We start from the raw sequence: 25,232 nt of genomic DNA, 5'->3' as shown, positions 1-25,232 counted from the left end.
TATTTAAATGAATGTTTAATATGAGGATTTTTATATTTTGTAATTTTTTTAAATATTTCAATATATTTTCAATCTTTTTCCATTTTTTAAATTAAATATACCTTCCGGAAACCCCCCTCACCCAATGTGATACGGATCTGCTATTTTTAGACCTTATAGCCAGAACCTCCATCAGAAGCTAGCCATCAGAAGCTACCCAGCTAATTAGCTACAAGCTATTTAGTCACTGTTAGCGGCCTTTACCTTTAGCACAGACACCAGCCGCTTTTAGCCTGGATAATCGGACTGTTTCTCTCCACTACAAGACAGGATTCCTGCCGTCAGCCCTGGACCATTACTCCAGATCATCGCAGCTAGCTAGCTGCCACAGAGTGGCCCAGCCCCGAAGCTAGCCTCGACCCAGGCCCATCTCCTGGCCTGCTCAGTGGACCCTATAATCACTCGGCTACACAGCTGATGCCTCCCGGACTCTTCACTAACACAACGAGATTCCACTACACCACCAGATTCCTGCCGTAAGCGCTGGACCTTTGCATCGGATCATCGCTGCTAGCTAGCTGCTACCGAGTGGCTATAGTGGCTAACGCCCTTGTCCCGAAGCTAGCACCAGTTAGCCGCGAGCCCAGGTGCATCTCCCAGCTGGCAAACAAAATTACTCCAGCTACAATACCTCTTTTACCAACTGGCCTGGACCCTTTGTCGACACGGAGCCCCGCCGTTCCATCACGACTGGTCTGCCAACGTAATTCCATCAGTTGTACCCTCAACCGGCCTTTGCCGGACGTCGGGGCAGACGCTTCTACTAGCCCCGGCATGCTAACTTTTTTTTAAAACGTTGTGTCTCCCGCTTGCTAGCGTAGTAACGACTACCTAGTGACTTCCCTGTTTGATCTATTGCTGTTCATTGGACCCTATGATCACTTGGCTACATAGCTAATGCCTGCTGGACTGTTAATTGTTTTGTTGATCTGTTCAGCCCCAGCTTGGAACTCAGGCCCTGTGTGTAGTCAACTGACCCTCTCTGCCCATTCATTGCCATTTTACCTGTTGTTGTTGTCTTAGCTGATTAGCTGTTATTGTCTTACTCGTTGTTGTCTTAGCTAGCTCTCCCAATCAACACCTGTGATTTGCTTTATATCTCTCTCCAATGTCAATATGCCTTGTATACTGTTGTTTAGGATAGTTATTGTTTTAGTTCACTGCGGAGCCCCTAGTCCCACTCAACATGCCTCGGATGCCTCTTTTGTCCCAGCACCCACACATGATGCGGTGACCTCACCCAGCATGGCTGGTGCGTCAAGAGATGCAACCTCTTATCACTCAATGCCTAGGTTTACCTCCACTGTAGCCGCACCCTACCCTGTCTGTACATTATGCCCTGAATCTATTCTACCACGCCCAGAAATCTGCTCCTTTTATTCTCTGTTCCCGAAGCACTAGACGACCAGTTCTCATAGCCTTTAGCCGTACCCTTATCATACTCCTCCTCTGTTCCTCGGGTGATTTGGAGGTTAACCCAGGCCCTGCTTGTCCCCAGGCGCTCCCATTTGTTGACTTCTGTAACCATAAAAGCCTTGTTTTCATGCATGTTAACATCAGAAGCCTATTCCCTAAATTAGTTTTACTCACTGCTTTAGCACACTCCGTCAACCCTGATGTCCTTGCCGTGTCTGAATCCTGGCTTAGGAAGGTCACCAAAAATTCTCAGATTTCCATCCCAAACTACAAGAATTTCCAGCAAGATAGAACTGCCAAAGGGGGAGGAGTTGCAATCTACTGCAGAGATAGCCTGCAAAGTTCTGTCATACTTTCTAGGTCTCTGTACAAACAGTTCGAGCTTCTAATTTTAAAAATGTATCTCTCCAGAAATAAGTCTCTCACTGTTGCCGCCTGTTATAGACCCCCCTCAGATCCCAGCTGTGCCCTGGACACCATTTGTGAATTGATTGCCCCCCATCTATCTTCAGAGTTCGTTCTGTTAGGTGACCTAAACTGGGATATGCTTAACACCCCGGCAGTCCTACAATCTAAGCCAGATGCCCTCAATCTCACACAAATTATTAAGGAACCCACCAGGTACAACCCAAAATCCGTATACATGGGCATCCTCAGACATTATCCTGACCAACTTGCCCTCCAAATACACCTTTGCTGTTTTCAATCAGCATCTCAGCGATCACGGTCTCATTACCTGCATCCGCTATGGGTCTGCGGTCAAACGACCAGCCCTCATCACTGTCAAACGCTCCCTAAAACACTTCCGCGACCAGGCTTTTCTAAATCGACCTGGCCCGGGTATCCTGGAAAGATATTGACCTCATCCCGTCAGTAGAGGATACCTGGTCGTTCTTTAAAAGGTCTTTACTCACCATCTTAAATAAGCATGCCTCTTTCAAAAAATGAAAAACTAAGAACAGATATAGCCCTTGATTCACTCCAGACCTGATTGCCCTCGACCAGCACAAAAACATCCTGTGGCAGACTGCACTAGCATTGAATAGTCACCGCGATATGCAACTATTCAGGAAAGTCAGGAACCAACACATGCAGTCAGTTAGGAAAGCAAAGGCTAGCTTTTCAAACAGAAATTTGCATCCTGTAGCTCTAACTCCAAAAGGTTTTGGGACACTAAAGTCCATCGAGAATAAGAGCACCTCCTCCCAGCTGCCCACTGCACTGAGGCTAGGAAACACTGTCACCACCGATAAATCCACAATAATCGAGAATTTAAATAAGCATTTCTCTACGGCTGGCCTTGCTTTCCTCCTGGCTACCCCTACCCCGGCCAACAGCTCTGCACCCCCCGCAGCTACTTGCCCATACCTCCCCAGCATCTCCTTCACCCAAATCCAGATAGAGGATGTTCTGAAAGAGCTGCAAAACCTGGACCCGTACAAATCATCTGGGCTAGACAATCTGGACTCTCTCTTTCAAAAATTATCCACCACCATTGTTACAACCCCTATTACCAGTCTGTAAAAGACAGCACTGTGCAGCCGTCTTCATCGACCTGGTCAAGGCTTTCGACTGTCAATCATCGTAATCTTATCGGCAGACTCACCAGCCTTGGTTTCTCAAATGACTGCCTCGCCTGGTTCACCAACTACTTCTCCGACAGAGTTCAGTGAGTCAAATCGGAGGGCCTGTTGTCCGGACCTCTGGTAGTCTCTATGGGGGTACCACAGGGTTCAATTCTCAGGCCGACTATTTTCTCTGTATATATCAACGATGTCGCTTTTGCTGCGGGTGATTCCCTGATCCACCTCCACGCAGACGACACCATTCTGTATACATCTGGCCCTTCTTTGGACACCGTGTTAACAAACCTCTAAACGAGCTTCAATTCCATACAACAGTCCTTCTGTGGCCACCAACTGTACTTAAACACCAGTAAAACTATATGCATGCTTTTCAACCGAACGCTGTCCGCACCCGCCCACCATCACTACTCTGGACGGTTCTGACTTAGAATATGTGGACAACTACAAATACCTAAGTTTCTGGCTAGACTAAACTCTCCTTCCAGACTCATATTAAAAATCTCCAATCCAAAATTAAATCTAGAATCAGCTTCCTATTTCGCAACAAAGCCTCCTTCACTCACACTGCCAAACATACCCTCGTAAAACTGACTATCCTACCGATCCTCGACTTCGGCGATGTCATTTACAAAATAGCCTCCAACACTCTACTCAGCAAACTGGATGCAGTCTATCACAGCGCCATGCGTTGTCACCAAAGCCCCATATACTACCCACCACTGCGACCTGTATGCTCTCGTCGGCTGGTCCTCGCTACATATTCGTCGCCAGACCCACTGGCTCCAGGTCATCTATTAGTCTTTGCTAGGTAAAGCTCCGCCTTATCTCAGCTCACTGGTCACGATAACACCCACCCGTAGCACGCGCTCCAGCAGGTATATCTCACTGGTCATCCCCAAAGCCAATACCTCCTTTGACCACCTCTCCTTCCAGTTCTCTGCTGCCAATGACTGGAACAAATTGCAAAAAAATCACTGAAGCTGGAGACTCATATCTCCCTCACTAACTTTAAGCATCAGCTATCTGAGCAGCTTACCGATCGCTGCAGCTGTACACGGCCCATCTGTAAATAGCCCATCCTATCTACCTACCTCATCTCCATATTTGTTTTTATTTACTTTTTTGCACACCAGTATTTCTACTTGCACATCATCATCTGCACATCTATCACTCCAGTGCTAATTTGCTAAATTGTAATTACTTTGCTACTATGGCCTACTTATTGCCTTATCTCCTCACGCCATTTGCACACACTGTATATAGACTTGTTCTATTGTGTTATTGACTATACGTTTGTTTATTCCTTGTGTAACTCTGTTGTTGTTTGTGTCTCACTGCTTTGCTTATCTTGGCCAGGTCGCAGTTGTAAATGAGAACTTGTTCTCAACTGGCCTACCTGGTTAGATAAAGGTGAAAATAAATAAATAAAAAATGTTTTGTAAATGTGAATATGAATTATGCCCCCATTTCAGATTACTCTGACGTTTTTCTTGCCCTGTATCCAATGATATATGAACACTTGCTTGGTAGGTCGATGTCCTCATCGTGGTTTTACAGAGGTGTTTAATACGTTTTATGTACACTTTATTCTACTATTTATGAAATGCACAGTTATATTTAGTTGCACTTATTTGTTGTCCCTTAACTCCAATCCCATTCGATGCGGGGAACTAATGTGAGTGGGGCTGTCTACATAAGGGTGCCAATTTAAACTCACAAAAGCTTTGACGAAGGCCGTGAGGCCGATAAGTAAAGCTTATTAAAGAGCAGTGTGCAGGTTTCTTCTTTTTTCTCATATTTGAGATTCTTCAAATAGCCACCCTTTGCCTTGATGACAGCTTTGCACACTCTTGGCATTCTCTCAACCAGCTTCACGAGGTAGTCACCTGGAATGCATTTCAATTAACAGTTGTGCCTTCTTAAAAAGCTCATTTGTGGAATTTCTTTACTTCTTAATGCATTTGAGCCAATCAGCTGTGTTGTCTCAAGGTGGGGGGGTATACAGAAGATATCCCTATTTGGTAAAAGACCAACTTTCAAGACCTTTGAAAGTTTCTTAAGCGTTATGATGAAACTGGCTCTCATGAGGATCACCACAGGAATGGTAGACGCAGAGTTACCTCTGCTGCAGGGGATAAATTCATTAGAGTTACCAGCCTCAGAAATTGCAGCCCAAATAAATGTTTCAGAGTTCAAGTAACAGAATACATCAACAGTTCAGAGGAGACTGTGTGAATCCGACCTTCATGGTCGAATTGCTGCAAAGAAAACACTTCTAAAAAGGACACCAATAAGAAGAAGAGACTTACTTGGGCCAAGAAACACGAGCAATGGACATTAGACCAGTGTAAATCTCTCCTTTGGTCTGATGAGTCCAAATTTTTGATTCTTGTGTCTTTGTGAGACACAGATTAGGTGAACGGATGATCTCCGCATGTGTGGTTCCCACCGTGGAGCATGGAGGAGGAGGTGTGATGGTGTAGGGGTGCTTTGCTGGTGACACTGTCAGTGATTTATTTAGAATTCAAGACTCACTTAACCAGCATGGCTACCACAGAATTCTGCAGCGATACGCCATCCCATCTGGTTTGCGCTTAGTGGGACTATCATTTGTTTTTCAACAGGACCATGACCCAACACACCTCCAGACTGTGTAAGGGATATCTGACCAAGAAGGAGAGTGATGGAATGCTGCATCAGATGACCTGGCCTCCATAGTCACCCGACCTCAACCCAATTGAGATGGTTTGGGATGAGTTTGACTGCAGATTGAAGGAAAAGCAGTCAAAAAGTGCTCAGCATATGTGGGAACTCCTTCAAGACTGTTGGAAAAGTATTTCAGGTGAAGCTGGTTGAGATATTGCCAAGAATGTGCAAAGATGCCATCAAGGCAAAGGGTTGCTACTTTGAAGAATCTCAAATATTTGTTTAACACTTTTTGGTAACTACATGATTCTATGTGTTATTTTATAGTTTTGATGTGTTAACTATTATTCTACAATGTAGAAAATAGTAAAAATAAATTAAAACCCCTGAATGAGTAGGTGTGTCCAAACTTTTGACTGACACAGTATCTTGATAACATTCAACCCCAAGTCAATACATGTTAAAAATCACCTTTGACAGCGATTACAGCTGTCAATCTTTCTGGGTAAGTCTCTAAGAGCTTTGCACACCTGGATTGTACAATATTTAGCCATTATTCTTTTGAAAATTCTTCAAGCTCTGTCAAATTGGTTGTTGATCATTGCTCGACAACCATTTTCAAGCCTTGCCGTAGATTTACAAGCCGATTTAAGTCAAAACTGTAACTCGGCCACATGGGAACATTCACGGTCTTCTGGGTAAACAACTCCATCTCCCAGTGTCTGTTAGGAAGCAGACTGCACCAGGTTTTCCTCTAGGATTTTGCCTGTGCTTAGCTCCATTCCGTTTCTTTTTTATCCTGAAAAAAGTCCCAGTTTTTAACGATTACAAGCATACCCATAACATGATGCAGCCACCACTATGCTTGAAAATATGGAGAGTGGTACTCAGTAGTGTCTTGTATTGCATTTGCCCCAAACATAACATAATATTCATTACAAAAAGTAAATCACTTTGCCACATTTTTTGCAATATTACTTTAGTGCCTAGTGCCTCGTTAATTCATCATGCAAAGGTAAATAAATAAATGATGTATGGAATCTTCTGTACAGGCTTCCTTCTTTTCCCTCTGTCAATTAGATTAATATTGTTCAGTAACTACAATGTTGTTGATCCATCCTCCATTTTCTCACTGCTCGACTTGAGGTACCTTACAGAATTGTATTTGAATGGCGTAGTCATTCCAAAATAATATTAAACACCATTTTTGCACACAGAGTCCATGCAATAGGGCTCCTGAGTGGCACAGCGGTCTAAGACACTGCATCTCAGTGCTAGAGGCGCGTCACTACAGACCCTGGTTTGATTCCAGGCTGTATCACAACTGGCCGTGATTGGGAGTCTGATTACTTTTTAATGTATTTGTACAATTTCTAAAAACATCATTCCACTTTGACAATATGGGGTATTGTGTGTAGGCCAGCGACAAAAAAAATCTCTATATAATCAATTTTTAATTCAAGATGTAACAATAAAATGTGGAAAAAGTCGAGGGGTGTGAATACTTTCTGAAGGCATTGTAGCTTATGTGGACAAATAACACAAACACTATACATAATCCATAGAATACACAATGCATTAACCAACATGCGTAATTATGCATGCTTGTATCCATGTTCTGGTGTGAATGGATAACCAAATAAAATGACTATACATTAATAAAAAATATTAATAAATAAAATGTTTTGTCTGCTCATTTATTTTCTAATGGGAAGATCAATTGACAGGACGGAAGTACAACCTTTTCTTGCTGCAGCTTTCTGCTCCCCTGATTCCGGAGACATTGACAAATGTTTTTAATCTTATGATTATCTCAGGTGCTATCCCCAGGGATTGGAAGGCGGCCCATGTACTCCCTCTCCACAAAAGGTAGTGACCACTCCAACCCCCCAAAAATGTGCCTTCTCAAAATTGTCTTGCCTAGCAACATTTTTAGAGTCATTAATCAACTGTCAGCTTAGATACTTCTTGTATACGAGATGTATTCTAGGCGTTCACCAGTCTAGTTTCAAGCCTGGTCATAGCACCATCTCTGCTGCAACCTTGGTGTTAAATGATGTGGTAAATTGTATGGATAGGAGGAAGCACTGTGCGACCCTCTTTGTTGACTTGTCAAAGGCTTTCAATACTGTTGACCACTCTTTATTGGTAAAGAATATTGTCTGCAATTGGTATGGACCAGGAACCTTTAATATATTCCCTGGTTTTCCCAAATTCCCAGTTGAAGGATTATCGGAATCAGGAGAGAATAAGCAGGAAATCCGGAACCCTTCAACATGGATTTCTGGAAAACCCGGGAATTTATTAAACATTCCTGGAATTTTGCAACCCTAACTACTGTATATGTTATTCTCCAAATCACATAAATGATGATTAATGCATAAGTACATTGGATGGTGCCCTCATTGATCGTGTCCATGCTTATAAATATCTTGGCATCTGGATTGACGAAAAGCTATCTTTTACAAAGAGAATAATAATTAAAATGGCTTTAATTATAGGAATAGTTCATGCCTTTCATTAAATAGCAAAAAACAAAATAATTCAGTCGACATTCGTACAGGTTATAGACTATGGTGATATTGGCTATATGAATACAGCTGCCACTGTATTGAAGCCACTGGACAGTTTATCATAGCACACTACGCTAGGTGGTTCTGTACACATCACTGCGTTTTGTATCAGAAAGTAAGCTGGCCCTCTGAAGTATTGTAGATCGATGTATTGCATTCTTTTTGTTAAGAAAGCCCGCCTGCATAAACTTCTGCCGTACCTTACTTCATTCTTCACATATAGACAGACGTATGAGAACAGTTCGTACCCCCGCCCCCCTACTTGTGGAATAATCTCCAAGGCTCTCTAAAATTGGATGAATTGGTGCCTCTAGGGCAATTCACAAGGCAGATCATTACTGAAGAATGTGTTGGTTTTCTTTGAGTATGTTTTGCTTTTTGTGTATTGATGTGAACCTTGATGAGTATATTGATGTTTATAGTGTATATTGATGTGTATTGATGTGTGAAAGGGGCTGATCTGTAAAAGAGACCTTGGTCTCAGCATGACTCCCTGTCAAAATAAAGGTTAAATAAAAAAATTCCCACAGGAACCCAACATCTGAAATGCTTGTTTTTCCAGAAACCACTGGCGTGTAAACGTGTCATTTGCACGACTTGCAGAATCATAATAATTTATGCATTCATACCCAGCTAACAACAAACATTCCCACAACTTCAGAGAACATTCCCTTAAGAGTTTAAGATTCTCATTAGGTCACCTAATGTTTTCATATGACTGTTCCAGTGATGTGCAATGACTGTTTCCAAGATATCATTCCCTTAATGTCAAAAAGACTTACCCAGAACGTGGTTACCATGTTCTCAGAATTTTCAATATTAATGTTAGACACATTTCATGGGAATGTTGCAAGAACATTCATGTGTCCAGTTTGAGGGTTAGATGAATAGTCCATCAACGTCACGCCAAACATACGCCAAACATGGTTGCCATGTTCTCAGAATATAAGATGTTAATGTTCTAGACAAGTTTCATGGGTATGTTGCAAGAACATGCCTGTGTCCAATGACGTTTAAAACAGAATGTTCTATCATGGTCTCCTGGAGGTTTTTGTCTAGTTCTCAGCTTGATCCGGGGACACGCATATTTAGGACGTTGCCTGATGGTCCCAAAAAATGATATGAAATGGCCTTAATGGAATATCAGCCGTTTTACGGGATCATGACCAATTGTGCAATTTTGTGTGTTGTTTTTGCACAGACAAAAAAAAAATGTTTACATGTTTATGCCATCATTTCCTATGACCGAAAAGAGCGTCTGGACATTAGAACAGTGGCCACTAACCTCGATTTGGATGAGCATTTCTAGATCAATGAGTCGGAGATGAATGACATATTACTCATCCCGGAGAAGGCCGAAATCCCCAACACTCTAAGAAGGAAGAGGGGGCATTACAGAGAACAGCATGCAGGATATCTGACAAGACAACATCGGTGAGTGGATGAACCACCTTGAACCCCTGTTCTGTTGGTGAACGTCCATTCACTGGAGAATAAACTGGACAAGCTCACTTTGAGACTATCCTATCAATGTGATCTGAAGAACAGTAATATTCTGTTTCTCTGAGTCGTGGCTGAACAAAGACATTGAAAATATCAATTTAGCTGTTTCTTTCTATACAGAATGGCAGCTGATCCATTCATAGCTAATCCATTCATTATGTGTCTGTTGGCAAGATCAGGGACACCCATACTTCCTGTTTCCATCACAGCTGTCGTGATTTTTTTTCTTCATACGGGTACGACTTTACTTGCATAAAATAGTGGTGACAGACAAAAATCTAAATCAAATCAAATCAAATTTATTAGTCACATACACATGGTTAGCAGATGTTAATGCGAGTGTAGCGAAATGCTTGTGTTTCTGGTTCCGACAATGCAGTAATAACAACAAGTAATCTAACCTAACAATTCCGCAACTACTAATATGTACATAAAGATATATGAATGAGTGATGGTACAGACGGCATAGGCAAGGTGCAGTAGATACCTGCAGGTATATACCTATGAGATGAGTACTGTAGGGTATGTAAACATAAAGTGGCATAGTTTAAAGTGGCTAGTGGTACATGTATTACATAAAGATGGCAAGATGCAGTAGATGATATAGAGTACAGTATATACATATACATAAGAGATGTGTAATGTAGGGTATGTAAACATTATATTAGGTGGCATTGTTTAAAGTGGCTGGTGGTACATTTTTACATAATTTCCATCAATTCCCATTTTTTAAGGTGGCTGGAGCTGAGTCAGTTTGTTGGCAGCGGCCGCTAAATGTTAGTGGTGGCTGTTTAACAGTCTGATGGCCTTGAGATAGAAGCTGTTTTTCAGTCTCTCGGTCCCTGCTTGGATGCACCTGTACTGACCTCGCCTTCTGGATGATAGCGGGGTGAACAGGTAGTGGCTTGGGTGGTTGTTGTCCTTGATGATCTTTATGGCCTTCCTGTGACATCGGGTGGTGTAGGTGTCCTGGAGGGCAGGTAGTTTGCCCCGGGTGATGCGTTCTGCCGACCTCACTACCCTCTGGAGAGCCTTACGGTTGTGTGCGGAGCAGTTGCCGTACCAGGCGGTGATACAGCCCGACAGGATGCTCTCGATTGTGCATCTGTAGAAGTTTGTGAGTGCTTTTGGTGACAAGCCGAATTTCTTCAGCCTCCTGAGGTTGAAGAGGCGCTGCTGCGCCTTCTTCACAACGCTGTCTGTGTGGGTGGACCAATTCAGTTTGTCCGTGATGTGTACACCGAGGAACTTAAAACTTTCCACCTTCTCCACTACTGACCCGTCGATGTGGATAGGGGGGAGCTCCCTCTGCTGTTTCCTGAAGTCCACAATCATCTCCTTTGTTTTGTTGACGTTGAGTGTGAGGTTATTTTCCTGACACCACACTCCGAGGGCCCTCACCTCCTCCCTGTAGGCCGTCTCGTCGTTGTTGGTAATCAAGCCTACCACTGTAGTGTCGTCCGCAAACTTGATGATTGAGTTGGAGGCGTGCATGGCCACGCAGTCGTGGGTGAACAGGGAGTACAGGAGAGGGCTCAGAACGCACCCTTGTGGGGCCCCAGTGTTGAGGATCAGCGGGGTGGAGATGTTGTTACCTACCCTCACGCCGAGAAAAAAAAAAATAATAATAATAAAATAAAAGACATACATGGTTACATTGTTAATTTATACGGGAATTATTATTAAACCTGGTTTACGGCATTCCGATCTACCTGCTACGCCAGCTAATCTCACTATTCTCTCATCATTGATTATTATTTGAAAACACTGTGTGTGGGTGTCCCAAACCTTTCCAACAGACAAAGAGCTTTCAACATGGATCAGTGATTCACCAATCAGAGTCTCGATGAACTCAGCAGTAGTATCAAGGGGTGATGTGTAATGAAAGTTTCTCTGGGACGGTGACGTCCTAAAAACGTCTTTAGGGACGTCCCCGAAACATAAAAAAAATCTTTGAAGACCATTGCAGAATGTCCTATGTATTAAACATCCTTGGACAGAGTAATGTTCTTACAACGTTACAATGAAACATGTCTATAACATTAATATCTTATATTCTGAGAACATGGCAACCATGTTCTGTGTATGTTTGGTGTGATGTTGATGGAATATTCTCCTAACCCTCAGAAAACTGGACACATGAACGTTCTTACAACATTCTAAGATTATTAATATTAGGTTTTTTTCGACTCTCATTTGAAATTCAGTTTAGTTTCAGTTAGATTTCAGACTTGATTTACTCGTTTTATTCAAATTTAGTTAGAAATGTTTTTGTCAATTTCATTTTTATATTATTTAGTATCAGTTTTAGTGTTAGGGACAGAAATCAGCCTATGCGTTGGAGGTAGGGCTAGAGGTCTTCACGGGTCGAACAGACCCGAAATTCCGAGATCCAACCCGGGACTCAAGCGGGAGCTTGTTATCGGTGTTAGCCAATTGCAGCACAATAAAAGGTACAGCTGAAACTGGTTCTGGCTGCTCACGTCAAGTGTGCCTGCTGCTGAGGAGAGAAACAGAGCGAGTGAAAGGAGACTTGGCCTAGGCTACTGTTGATTGGCAACATGTAAGCCTTTTTAATTTAAGTAAAATTAAAGTTAGAGGAGAAATATTATAGTGAAAAGAGGCCTACAAAAGGTCCTCGGGGACAAGTCTTAGTGGACAAAGATGAGAAGAACGTTGGCGCGGCCAAATAGACTGTGTTGGAGGCTAGGAGATATGTTGTAGGCCTATAGTTGTGTTTCTGGGGATGTCACTTCTTGCCACTGTTGGGCAGTAATACATAAATTGATGGGTCAGGTCATAGGTTAGGTTAAAAGCCCAGTGCTGTCAAAATTCCGTTTTTTTATGTGTTTTGTATCATATTGTAGAACAGCTGATGAAACTAACACTGTAAAAGTTTGAAAAATGTGATCAGTGTTATTTCCTGATAGTTGCTGGCTAAGAATACAACATACACAGGACTTTCTAATCAGCAGGTTTGCATGGGCGGGAGTTTCGGCTGTCCATGGGGACATCACCATGTGGCAAATTGGTCAATAGACCAATAAAAAAGAGAGTTCCAAACCTCTCTGCCAATAAAAGCTAGTTTTCAGTTTCCCCCTCCTCACTAAGACCACTCCAAGACAGTCCTAGAAAAATTCTTGCCTGTGAATTTTTGGGGGGGGCTAAAAAGCTATTTTTGACCATTTGAATGGAAATCTGTTTTTCATTTGATTTATTTAACCTTTATCAGCAGGTTAAGAACAAATTTATTTCAGTTAAGAACAAATTCTTATTTACAGTACGGTACTTAATTACTATGCAGAAATTATTTGATATTGATAAAAACATCTGCATTGGGCCTTTAAAGCTAGAATCCTTAGTTGCTACATCCATTTTTGGACTTATAAATCAATTATATTAATACTTTTGTCCTAACAGGTCCGGAGCCTGCTGGTTTTCGGTTCTACCTGATAATTAATTGCACCCAGGTCTAAATCAGTCCCTGATTAGAGGGGAACAATGGAAGAGTGCAGTGGAACTGGATTCGAAGTCCAGAGTTAAGTTTGAGGGATATATACTGGATTTATTCTTGAAAAACACAACTTATAAATGCTTCATGAGCTTACTTGGGCTCCTGAGTGGCGCAACGGTCTAACACGGAAGCCAAAACGGCTGAGCGCGTGCGCCATCGTGCGCTATCGTGCATACATTTATTTTGTCCCCCCACACCAGACGCGATTACGACACGCAGGTTAAAATATCAAAACAAACTCTGAACCAATTACATTCATTTGGGGACAGGTCGAAAAGCATTAAACATGTATGGCAATTTAGCTAGTTAGCTTGCACTTGCTAGCTAATTTGTCCAATTTAGATATCTTGCTGTTGCTAGCTAATTTGTCCTGGGATATAAACATTGAGTTGTTATTTTACCTGAAATGCACAAGGTCCTCTACTCCGACAATTAATCCACACATAAAACGGTCATCCGAATCGTTTCTAGTCATCTCTCCTCCTTCCAGGCTTTTTCATCGTTGAACTTATATGGTGATTGCAACTAAACTATCATTGTATTACAACGACAACAAAATTCGTCTTTCAATCACCCACGTGGGTATAACCAATGAGGAGATGGCACGTGGGTACCTGCTTCTATAAACCAATGAGAAGATGACTGTCAGCGCGATCTGCGTCAGAAATAGGAACGACTTCTATTTTAGCCCTTGGCGTCGCAGATGCTCGTTGGCGCGCGTCAGCAGTGTGGGTGCAATAATTGAATAACATGGATTTCTACATTTATTTTGCGGCGCTCGCGCACGCGACGTGTCCGGTCTGGTCAGCATGTTAGGCACTGCATCTCAGTGCTTGAGGCGTCACTACAGACACCCTGGTTCGAATCCAGGCTGTATCACAACCGGCCGTGATTGTGAGTCCCATAGGGAGGCGCACAATTGGCTCAGCGTCGTCCGGGTTTACCTGGTGTAGGCCATCATTGTAAATAAGAATTTATTCTTAACTGACTTGCCTAGTTAAATAAAGGTTCAATAAAAATGTGTTCAACATCAGAACTTCAAATAATATAAGCTTGTTTCTAAACAATGTAATGTAAACAATGTAATATAAACACACACTATTGCCTCAAAACATGGTTAAAATTATACTTTTGATATCAAGGATGCCTGGTCAGCCCTTTCAGACATACAGTGGGGAGAACAAGTATTTGATAACCTGCAAAATCGGCAGTGTTTCCTACTTACAAGGCATGTAGAGGTCTGTAATTTGTATCATAGGTACACTTCAACTGTGAAAGATGGAATCTAAAACAAAAATCCAGAAAATGACATTGTATGATTTTTAAGTAATTAATTTGCATTTTATTGCATGACATAAGTATTTGATCACCTACCAACCAGTAAGAATTCCGGCTCCCACAGACCTGTTAGTTTTTCTTTAAGAAGCCCTCCTGTTCTCCACTCATTACCTGTATTAACTGCACCTGTTTGAACTCGTTACCTGTATAAAAGACACCTGTCCACACACTCATTCAAACAGACTCCAACCTCTCCACAATGGCCAAGACCAGAGAGCTGTGTAAGGACATCAGGGATAAAATTGTACACCTGCACAAGGCTGGGATGGGCTACAGGACAATAGGTAAGCAGCTTGGTGAGAAGGCAACAACTGTTGGCGCAATTATTAGAAAATGGAAGAAATTCAAGATGACGGTTAATCACCCTCGGTCTGGGTCTCCATGCAAGATCTCACCTCGTGGGGCATCAATGATCATGAGGAAGGTGAGGGTTCAGCCCAGAACTACACGGCAGGACCTGGTCAATGACCTGAAGAGAGCTGGGACCACAGTCTCAAAGAAAACCATTAGTAACACACTACGCCGTCATGGATTAAAATCCTGCAGCGCACGCAAGGTCCCCCTGCTCAAACCAGCGCATGTCCAGGCCCGTCTGAAGTTTGCCAATGACCATCTGGATGATCCAGAGGAGGAATGGGAGAAGGTCATGTGGTCTGATGAGACAAAAATAGAGCTTTTTGGTCTAAACTCCACTTGCCGTGTTTGGAGGAAGAAGAAGGATGAGTACAACCCCAAGACACCATCCCAACCGTGAAGCATGGAGGTGGAAACATCATTCTTTGGGGATGCTTTTCTGCAAAGGGGACAGGTCGACTGCACCGTATTGAGGGGAGGATGGATGGGGCCATATCGCGAGATCTTGGCCAACAACCTCCTTACCCTCAGTAAGAGCATTGAAGATGGGTCGTGGCTGGGTCTTCCAGCATGACAACGACTCGAAACACACAGCCAGGGCAACTAAGGAGTGGCTCCGTAAGAAGCATCTCAACGTCCTGGAGTGGCCTAGCCAGTCTCCAGACCTGAACCCAATAGAAAATCTTTGGAGGGAGCTGAAAGTCCGTATTGCCCAGCGACAGCCCCGAAACCTGAAGGATCTGGAGAAGGTCTGTATGGAGGAGTGGGCCAAAATCCCTGCTGCAGTGTGTGCAAACCTGGTCAAGAACTACAGGAAACATTTGATCTCTGTAATTGCAAACAAAGGTTTCTGTACCAAATATTAAGTTCTGCTTTTCTGATGTATCAAATACTTATGTCATGCAATAAAATGCAAATTAATTACTTAAAAATCATACAATGTGATTTTCTGGATTTTTGTTTTAGATTCCGTCTCTCACAGTTGAAGTGTACCTATGATACAAATGACAGACCTCTACATGCTTTGTAAGTTGGAAAACCTGCAAAATCGGCAGTGTTTCAAATACTTGTTCTCCCCACTGTAGCTCTGTCTATGAATTTTAGAGTGGTTACATTTCTCCAGGCCCATGCATCCCTCAGCTTTTTACCAAAACAGAGACTGGGTGTTCGCTTTGTTATTGTTTCGATTAAGGACTCTAGCTTTAAATTATAAAGTCAATCTCAATGTGACTTGGATTTAAAAGGATTAGTACCTAGACTGGTGCAAGAAATATGATGGAAGTTAACTCTTTCTCCATGTTTAAATGAATGAAATGCTTTTCAACTTTAGTAATACATGTAAGAATCAAGTACTTTTACCTGACAAACAGAGAGGAAAAAACGAAGTCATAGCACATGTGTTAGTTAATGATAGTGATGCACTAGTCCCATAAATCTCAAACCTAGGCAACAGCAGCACTAGGTCTGGGGAGGATGTCGGATTCTCTTGGACATTTCGAAAGGGGGAAAAAATTCCGGGGAGGGTCCGCTTCAGACAGACAATCCTTTATTTATTTCACCTTTATTTAACCAGGTAGGCAAGTTGAGAACACTTTCTCATTTGCAACTGCGACCTGGCCAAGATAAAGCATAGCAATTCGCCACATTCAACAACACAGAGTTACACATGGAATCAACAAAACAGTCAATAATACAGAAGACAAAAGGGGTAAGATAAGGGAGTTAAGGCAATAAATAGGCCATGGTGGCGAAGTAATTACAATATAGCAAATAAACGCTGGAATGGTAGATGTGCAGAAGATGAATGTGCAAGTAGAGATACTGGGGTGCAAAGGAGCAAGAAATAAATAAATACAGTATGGGGATGAGGTAGATAGATGGGCTGTTTACAGATGGGCTATGTACAGGTGCAGTGATCTGTGAGCTGCTCTGACAGCTGGTTCGTAAAGCTAGTGAGGGAGATAAGACTCCAGCTTCAATGATTTTTGCAGTTCGTTCCAATCATTGGCAGCAGAGAACTGGAAGGAAAGGCGACCAAAGGAGGAATTGGCTTTGGGCGTGATCAGTGAGATATACCTACTGTAGCGCGTGCTACGAGTGGGTGCTGCTATGGTGATCAGTGAGCTGAGATAAGGTGGGGCTTTACCTAGCAGACACTTGTAGATAACCTCTAGCCAGTGGGTTTGGCGACGAGTATGAAGCGAGGGCCAACCAACGAGAGCGTACAGGTCGCAGTGGTGGGTAGTATATGGGGCTTTGGTGACAAAACGGATGGCACTCTGATAGACTGCATCAAATTTGTTGAGTAGAGTGTTGGAGGCTATTTTATAGATGACATCGCCGAAGTCGAGGATCGGTAGGATGGTCAGCTTTACGAGGGTATGTTTGGCAGCATGAGTGAAGGGTGCTTTGTTGCGATATAGGAAGCCGATTCTATATTTAATTTTGGATTGTAGATGCTTAATGTGAGTCTGGAAGGAGAGTTTACAGTCTAACCAGACACCTAGATATTTGTAGTTGTCCACGTACTCTAAGTCAGAGCCGTCCAGAGTAGTGATGCTGGACGGGCGGGCCGGTGCGGGCAGTAATTGAATGAATAGCATGCATTTAGTTTTACTTGCATTTAAGAGCAGTTGGAGGCCACGGAAGGAGAGTTGTATGGCATTGAAGCTCGTCTGGAGGTTAGTCAACCCCTTTGAACTCTACCAGGACATCACAATTTGAAACCAAAGTTTGCAGGCAAAACTTTTGCAGTGGTTTTAGTGAAGGTAGATGATGCAAACTAAATAGTTACGAAAGGCATTCATTAAAAATAACCTCTGCATGCTCCATTTCCTAGCTAACTACTATTTTGTGTACGGCGAGTATGTTTACACTAGGAAAATAAGAAGATGTGGCTGTGACGTCACCGGTGACACGCATCCCATTTCCGACACCACCTCTCTGTCCCATCTGATGCAGGAACTTCTACAGACATGTATGCAGGAACATTGGTACATTGTATGAGGCAATCAGTCTGTCGACAGAGATTAGTGATGCACAAACTAGGCCTATTTGAAACATCGCCATCTCCTGGCAGCATGTACCTGCCAGATTCAGATGCCTGAAAACCCCATTGGAAAGAACTGCTTGAAAACCCCATTTAATTTTTGCCCCAAGTTTTGAAAAATAACTACCTAAAACTAAACATAATTTATTATGGGTTTTTTAGTTTGTTTGGGAGTCAAAGATAGTTTCACTAAGGTTCACATTTTTCTAATTGGTTTCTTAAATTATTATAGTTTTTTCATGATTCGTTTTTAGTTTATTTTCAGTTTACTATAATAATCTTCCAACATTGGTAACCATGTTCTGGGTATGTTCTGTTTGACATCAAGGGAATGTTCTAACACTAATGCCAAAACATGCTAAATAGGTTCTTCTGATGTTCTTACTGACATACGTAGAATGTTTGCCTAACTTAGGAAACCTGGACACTCAAACGTCAGGGGAACATTACTGGTAACATAAAAAAACGGTCTATCTACAATTGTTTTTTATTTTTTATTTTTTTTATTATAAATTTTATCCCCTTTTCTCCCCAATTTTTCGTGGTATCCAATCGCTAGTAATTACTATCTTGTCTCATCGCTACAACTCCCGTACGGGCTCGGGAGAGACGAAGGTCGAAAGCCATGCGTCCTCCGAAGCACAACCCAACCTAGCCGCACTGCTTCTTTAACACAGCGCGCCTCCAACCCGGAAGCCAGCCGCACCAATGTGTCGGAGGAAACACCGTGTACCTGTCCCCCTTGGTTAGCGCGCCCTGCGCCCGGCCCGCCACAGGAGTCGCTGGAGCGCGATGAGACAAGGATATCCCCACCGGCCAAACCCACCCTAACCCAGACGACGCTAGCCCAATTGTGCGTCGCCCCACGGACCTCCCGGTCGCGGCCGGCTGCGACAGAGCCTGGGCGCGAACCCAGAGACTCTGGTGGCGCAGCTAGCACTGCGATGCAGTGCCCTAGACCACGGCGCCACCTCCCGGGTGGCGCAGTGGTCTAGGGCACTGCATCGCAGTGCTAACTGCGCCACCCGGGAGGCCTATCTACAATTGTTAGCTGGTTATTCACAGTCAAACTCTCTTTGCAGTGACTAAACATAACTTTCACATTTTACATTGGCATGTAAGAAACAAATCTAGCGACCAACCCTTAATTGTTTGATCCACTCACAAGGGGCTCTGAATCAATAATTAGATTATTGCTAACTGGAAAAATTAAACAAAAAACACTGGGCACAGATGTCAGTTCAACGTCTAGATTTGATTTACATTTGTTTGAGTTGTCAACTAACGTGAATTCAACAACAACAAAAAATCCACCGTCATTGGATTTAGCTTAAAAGTTGGGTGCAAAAAATACAAAATTCCCATACTTTGATGACTAGATAACATCACATAGCTTTTTTGTTGTTGAAATGATGTGGAAACAACGTTGATTCAACCAGTTTTTGCCCAGTGGGAAGTGTTATTGTTGGCAAGCTCATGTTCTTTCTGCTGGACAACCTCAAGCGAACCAATTCACATCCGGCTTACTGTGTGTCATTTGGCGCTATAAATGTTTTGACTAATGTAGGGTTATGTGATATTTGGGGAGACCTCTTCTATGATATGCTACTCAAGATATTTCGATATCCGATATAAACGTTTTGCTCTGTTAATGACTAAATCATTCCAGACTGTGCAATTTTTGTGCTTATTTACAATATTATAGTCACACTAACCAGGCTTCCATCCAAACTTTTCATGAGAGTAAAGTACATGTCGAGAAAAAAAAGCACATTTGTCATAAACGTTCCAAATGTCGACAAAACAAAATACGCTAGACAAGGTGGGCACCTTTTGTGTCAGTAAAATGGCGGTGGAAAAGCCTTTTATGAGCAAATATTGATATAATAACCATCATATCAAAGTAAACTTGAAGTCACGCAATTATATTTTGAGGTCCTCGCACTAGGACTCTGGAAAGCATAGGCTTCAGTTTATTAGGCTACAAATTTAATAAATGATGATGAACTTCACAGGGTGGTTAAAGTCCATGGTGATGAGCTTGATGCTCCTTTCCAATAAAAATAGGGTCTTATTCTGATGACATGATGATCGATACTTGGCTGCCAAGTATTTGTCCATAATAATCTCATTATGTATGTACTGTAGCCTAGTCGCACTGTATCTGCAAGCTGTTGGTTAGAGAGCACGTGCCAAGACCAGAGTAGGCACATTTGCTAAATAGCCAAAATTCTAAACCATCAGTAGAGTTGAAAATGCTATGGAAACCCATTTAACTTTCTTTTTCTCTGTACATGGGAATTTAACTCCAAAAGTTTATGTGCACTACACACAGTATTTTATCCACAAGCCAATTTGATGGAAACACCTCTGGTGGGAAAATGAACATATTGTTTTTAGCAGATTTTAGAATATTGGCATGAAAATCTGTTGGCAACTGGATGGAAACCTAGCTATTCTCATTAAATAATCATGTTTATTTTGGCTTAGTTTATTAATGTATACTTAATGTTTAACATGTTGATACAGTCTAACTGAAAAAACTCTATAGTTTATTTGTAAAGTTCAAATAGTCTTGCACATAGTCTTATTGATATACCGTCTTACACTTCATGATACATCTTCAATGTCAAATATCGCGATATTCGATTTAATCATAAAAATCAGCCCAACCCCAGACTAATGTCACCTAATAGCCTATACATTAGATACTTCCTTCCTTGTTATAGGGTGAGTATTGGTAAAGTGGGACACTTTATGAAAATGTGCTTTCTGGAACACCTTACAGAATCATCCCATTGTCTCAACCCCCAACATGATACCATTCCAAATAGCTTAAAAACTAAGAAAAAGAAAGAAGAAAAAGAAAAAAGAGAAATGGATGGATGACTCTTTTTCAAACATACTGTCCTGAGACCACATTTTTTGTTGATACTGGCAAATTGGGACACCTTGATTGTCAACACTTCATTCTTCATTGTAAAGAAGGATGAGTTAGAGATTTCAATATTTTAATGATAAATTATTCATACGCATTCTTTAGATATTTTTGTGGAAAATTAAGAATTATAATTTATTGTTATTACGCTATTATTCATATTATTATATTCATTATACTTGATTATAATTATATGAAGTAGCCTATATGTAATTGTAAAGCCTATAAATAAAATAAACTTTATCAAGGCCTATCAGCTCAACAATATACTCTAGTGGACATTATTTTACCTTTATTTGACTAGGCAAGTCAGTTAAGAACAAATTCTTATTTTCAATGATGGCCTAGGAACAGTGGGTTAACTGCCTTGTTCAGGGGCAGAATGACAGATTTGTACCTTGTCAGCTCAGGGATTCGAACTTGCAACCTTTCGGTTACTAGCCCAACGCTCTAACCACTAGGCTACCCTGCCGCCCCCTTTTTTTGTAGAATGAAACCAGAAAGACCTCACCCCTCAACAATTTCAATTACTTTTATTGTCATCAGAGTCAAATACAGCAAAATAAAAGTTTTTTTTGTCATCATATACCTGCATGGTTATGAATATAGCTAGCTAGGATTTTTTATGTTGTTGAGGTAATATCTTTCTAAGTAAAATGCAGCTATGCTATCTTCTGCTAGCAAGGAAAATTAAATCCAAAATTTCATCTGATTTAGAAAATGGATTTCTGTTAAGAAAACATGTATTTCATAATCCCCAAAAATATTTTATTGCATTAAAATGGCCTAGGAGTGTCCCAGTTTGACAGTAGTTAAATTGTCATACTCCGACACCGCCAAAATGTCTATATTCTAAAAAGATGAGAAGTAACGTAAACTCACCCCATTCCGTACAAATGTGCACAACCGCAACATTCAAACGAGGCTACAAAGAAAACTAATGGGACTGTAGCGACAGTGACAGGGGTAAGGGGGGGTAACCTAGTCATTTTTTGCGTCATCATCTTGACCTCCCGGGTGGCGCAGTGGTCTAGGGCACTGCATCGCAGTGCTAGCTGCGCCACCAGAGTCTCTGGGTTCACGCCCAGGCTCTGTCGCAGCCGGCCGCAACTGGGAGGTCCGTGGGGCGACGCACAATTGGCATAGCGTCGTCCGGGTTAGGGTGGGTTTGGCCGGTAGGGATATCCTTGTCTCAGTATGTAAAATGTAATAAAATGTATGCACTCTACTGTAAGTCGCTCTGGATGAGAGCATCTGCTAAATGACTAAAATGTAAAAATGTAAAATCATTGCATGCGATCATCATTCTCAAAGCCGCTGTTTACTTCTAAGATCACTTTAGCACCGCCCTAAAAACCCGATTCAAATTCGACACAAACCTTCAAATAGGTGTGTAATCACACATTATATACACTCTTTATAGTGTTTTATTTACATTTTAGAGGCGATAAGGTGATAAGTTGGACAGATCGAGTGAAAAAAAGCAATTTTCCCAACACGACATCTCTCCTTCTCAATATCACGCATTAGTTTCGCTTCCCCACCCGCCATTTTTAAAAAGACCCGACGGGGCTCATTGCCTACTTGAATTATGCAGAAACGGGCAGTGTTTAGGTCATGTAATTGATTCTGTTGGAAAGGGGAGAAATTGTGCTTTACAATGGTATTGACATTACAGTTGATCTGGAAGTATTACGTTTTTGGGGCGCTAAAATAAGGGCAATTGTACAGACCAAGGCGATGTACGAGTTTACGTTAAATCAAATGAAATCGTATTGGTCACATACACATGGTTCGCAGATGTTATTTAGAGTGTAGCAAAATTATTGTGAGTAAAAAGGACATCCCATTACAAAATATGTTTTAATGAGACACTGAATATCCTTTCCTAGTTCTAGATAACCATAACATTTTACCTCAGAACCCTATGTAATTTTACTTACCATTATGTCTCTAGTCTAGAGACACGTGTCATTACATTGGATGCCACGCCCACCACGATGACGTCACTCCCATTGAACCCATTTGTTATCCTGACATACTTCCTCACTAACACAGGCATTGATTGTTGGTTATGTTATTGTACACATTTAAAGATATCCATTACAAAGCTTGAGTGTCTCACTTTACCAATGCTCACCCTAGATTGTATTCCACTGTTAGAGTTTAACTAACTCACCTGTCAACGCTGATCACGCATAGGGTCATGATGGAGGCTGTGCAGCACATTACATCCATACCAATGAAGATGTTGCAAAACACCTCCCCAAAAAGCCACTTGCCCCCAGTTAGGTCGGTCACTATAACAAACGGCATTACAACTACTGCCACGGAGAGATCTGCCACGGCCAGAGACACAAGAAGATAGTTTGATGGTTGTCTTAGTTTTTTCACCACGCAAACCGCTATGACAACCAGTGTGTTTCCCATCACAGTGACCGCTGTGATGATAGCCAACATCACTCCGATAATTATCTTCTCTCCACTGCCGAAATCAAGTAGTGTCTCCCCGCACGTATCGTTCCACATGACTGTAGGATCAGCGGTGACGTTGTAGACAAGCTCCAGAGTGCCATTGATAACTTCGGAAACATCCTCTCTCTTATTGAAAGTGTGATCGACGTCCGAAGTATTGAACATTACGACAACGTAATCCCGGCGGTGATCCAAGGGACACCTCGCCAGTGTAGGCTACTCCAGTTAAGCGCATACTTGATTAGCATGTCTCTGGTCTTGGATCCAGTAGCTATTTTCTTATATAAAAAGACAGCCAGTACTGAGAAACATAAGCCCACTCATCAAAGCCATGCACAGTCAGAGCTTTCACCTGCCCAAAATAGTGATTCGCACCTCTCCAAAAATAAGTGTCGAAAAACAATAATGCATTCCATGGACAGCACCGCGTTATCTTCAGAGAAAAATCCCTAAAACGTCACAAATCACTTGAAATGTTAAGCAATTTTTTAAGTTGCTTTCACGACGCGCTTGTTTCCCCGTGTGGTTAGTTTCGCTTCGCTGACAGATGTGAATTTCCTCACGAGTGGTTTAGCTCCGTCTGCGAACGCTCACACCAGAAAATGAGTTCACAAACACAGGCTACGACGCAAGTTACTTGAATAGTATCAAAAATGTGATTTCTCATGTACTAAAAGCTATACGGCGATTATGAGGGGGTGGTGGGTGGTCAGGAGGGACAACAGGATTTAAACAATGAACGAAACGGATCATTCTTCACATAATCGGAAATCTAAATTGAGGACAGACAGTATAGTATACTGGTTCAAATTGAGGACATTGCTGTATTAGCCTAATACTATTGTCAATTTAGATTTATGGGCTATAAATGCCCACAATTCTTAATTTCACATTATTAAACATAAACCAGGTAAAATGACTGCTTTCTGTTATTTGTAATCACATTTTTTCCCAGATGTTTTGGACATACTGTTTTACTTGGTATAGTAAATAAAGGGTACTCATTGGTGGGGCCTGAACCAGCAGTCCATGGAGAAATAGAGCAAGTGCATTACTGGCTGTGCCATAAACACCAGACCTCTTGGCAGTGTCTGGTCATAGTAAGATTGATTACAGGGACGCTACAAAAACAAATGTGCAATACTTTTTTGTTGTGTTGGTTTTGAAGTGTCAAGTACAGGGAAACCTGTACTTAATGATAAAGAAAACAAATAGTTGACATCTTTGTTCCTATTCAATACATGGGAAAGTACCTGATTTTCCCATGCATATGCTCTGTGGACTGTGACCTTGCAGATCAGATAGGAAACAGTCCTACTAGTGTCTTCCATGCCACCTCTGGGCCTAGCAGAGGGCAACTGTCTATAAATAAACGGAGGAGGAACATTCGGTCAAAACCACTGGAGTTGAAAACATGTTATTTTCAACATTGGAAAAATGCTGGGGGAGACAGACAGCATGGATAGGACATAAGGGATAGAAAGCTTCCTAGGCTGCTCACAACATCATCCAGGGAACAGCTGTGGTATGTTAACCACTCTGGGCCTTGGGAAGGCCAGCTCCTTCCCACATAGCACCACTGCCTGGGCTGTCTGTCTCTCCCCCGGATGTGATCACCAGCGCAGCCTAGGGCTTCGCTTGTCATTACCCACTGCTGGGCCTGATGGGCACGCCGGTAATAATGGTTGTCGCATTAGATTACCGCCAGTGTCCAGTGACGCCAGTGCTTGGCCAGCCCTACTGTCATTGAAATTGCTCCACTTACAATGAGGCACATTATCACTGGAATGAACGCCAAGGA

General features: G+C 42.1%; 1 protein-coding gene across 1 annotated transcript in view; it reads right to left on the bottom strand.

Annotated features, from left to right (window-relative positions):
* The window catches only part of LOC129826510 (5-hydroxytryptamine receptor 7-like), a 93,242-nt gene extending 69,210 nt beyond the window's left edge, over positions 1 to 24,032 (bottom strand). The window contains exon 1 of the mRNA XM_055887319.1: positions 23,136 to 24,032. Coding sequence (XP_055743294.1) covers positions 23,136 to 23,596 — 461 coding nt within the window. The 5' untranslated portion in view covers positions 23,597 to 24,032. The remainder of the gene's footprint in view (positions 1 to 23,135) is intronic.
* Positions 24,033 to 25,232: the final 1,200 nt, after the last annotated feature.

The sequence above is a fragment of the Salvelinus fontinalis genome, chromosome 28 (assembly GCF_029448725.1).
Source record: "Salvelinus fontinalis isolate EN_2023a chromosome 28, ASM2944872v1, whole genome shotgun sequence".
Lineage (NCBI taxonomy): Eukaryota > Metazoa > Chordata > Actinopteri > Salmoniformes > Salmonidae > Salvelinus > Salvelinus fontinalis.
The sequence above is the reverse complement of the archived record's forward strand: the minus strand, read 5'-3'. Positions and strand labels throughout refer to the sequence as shown.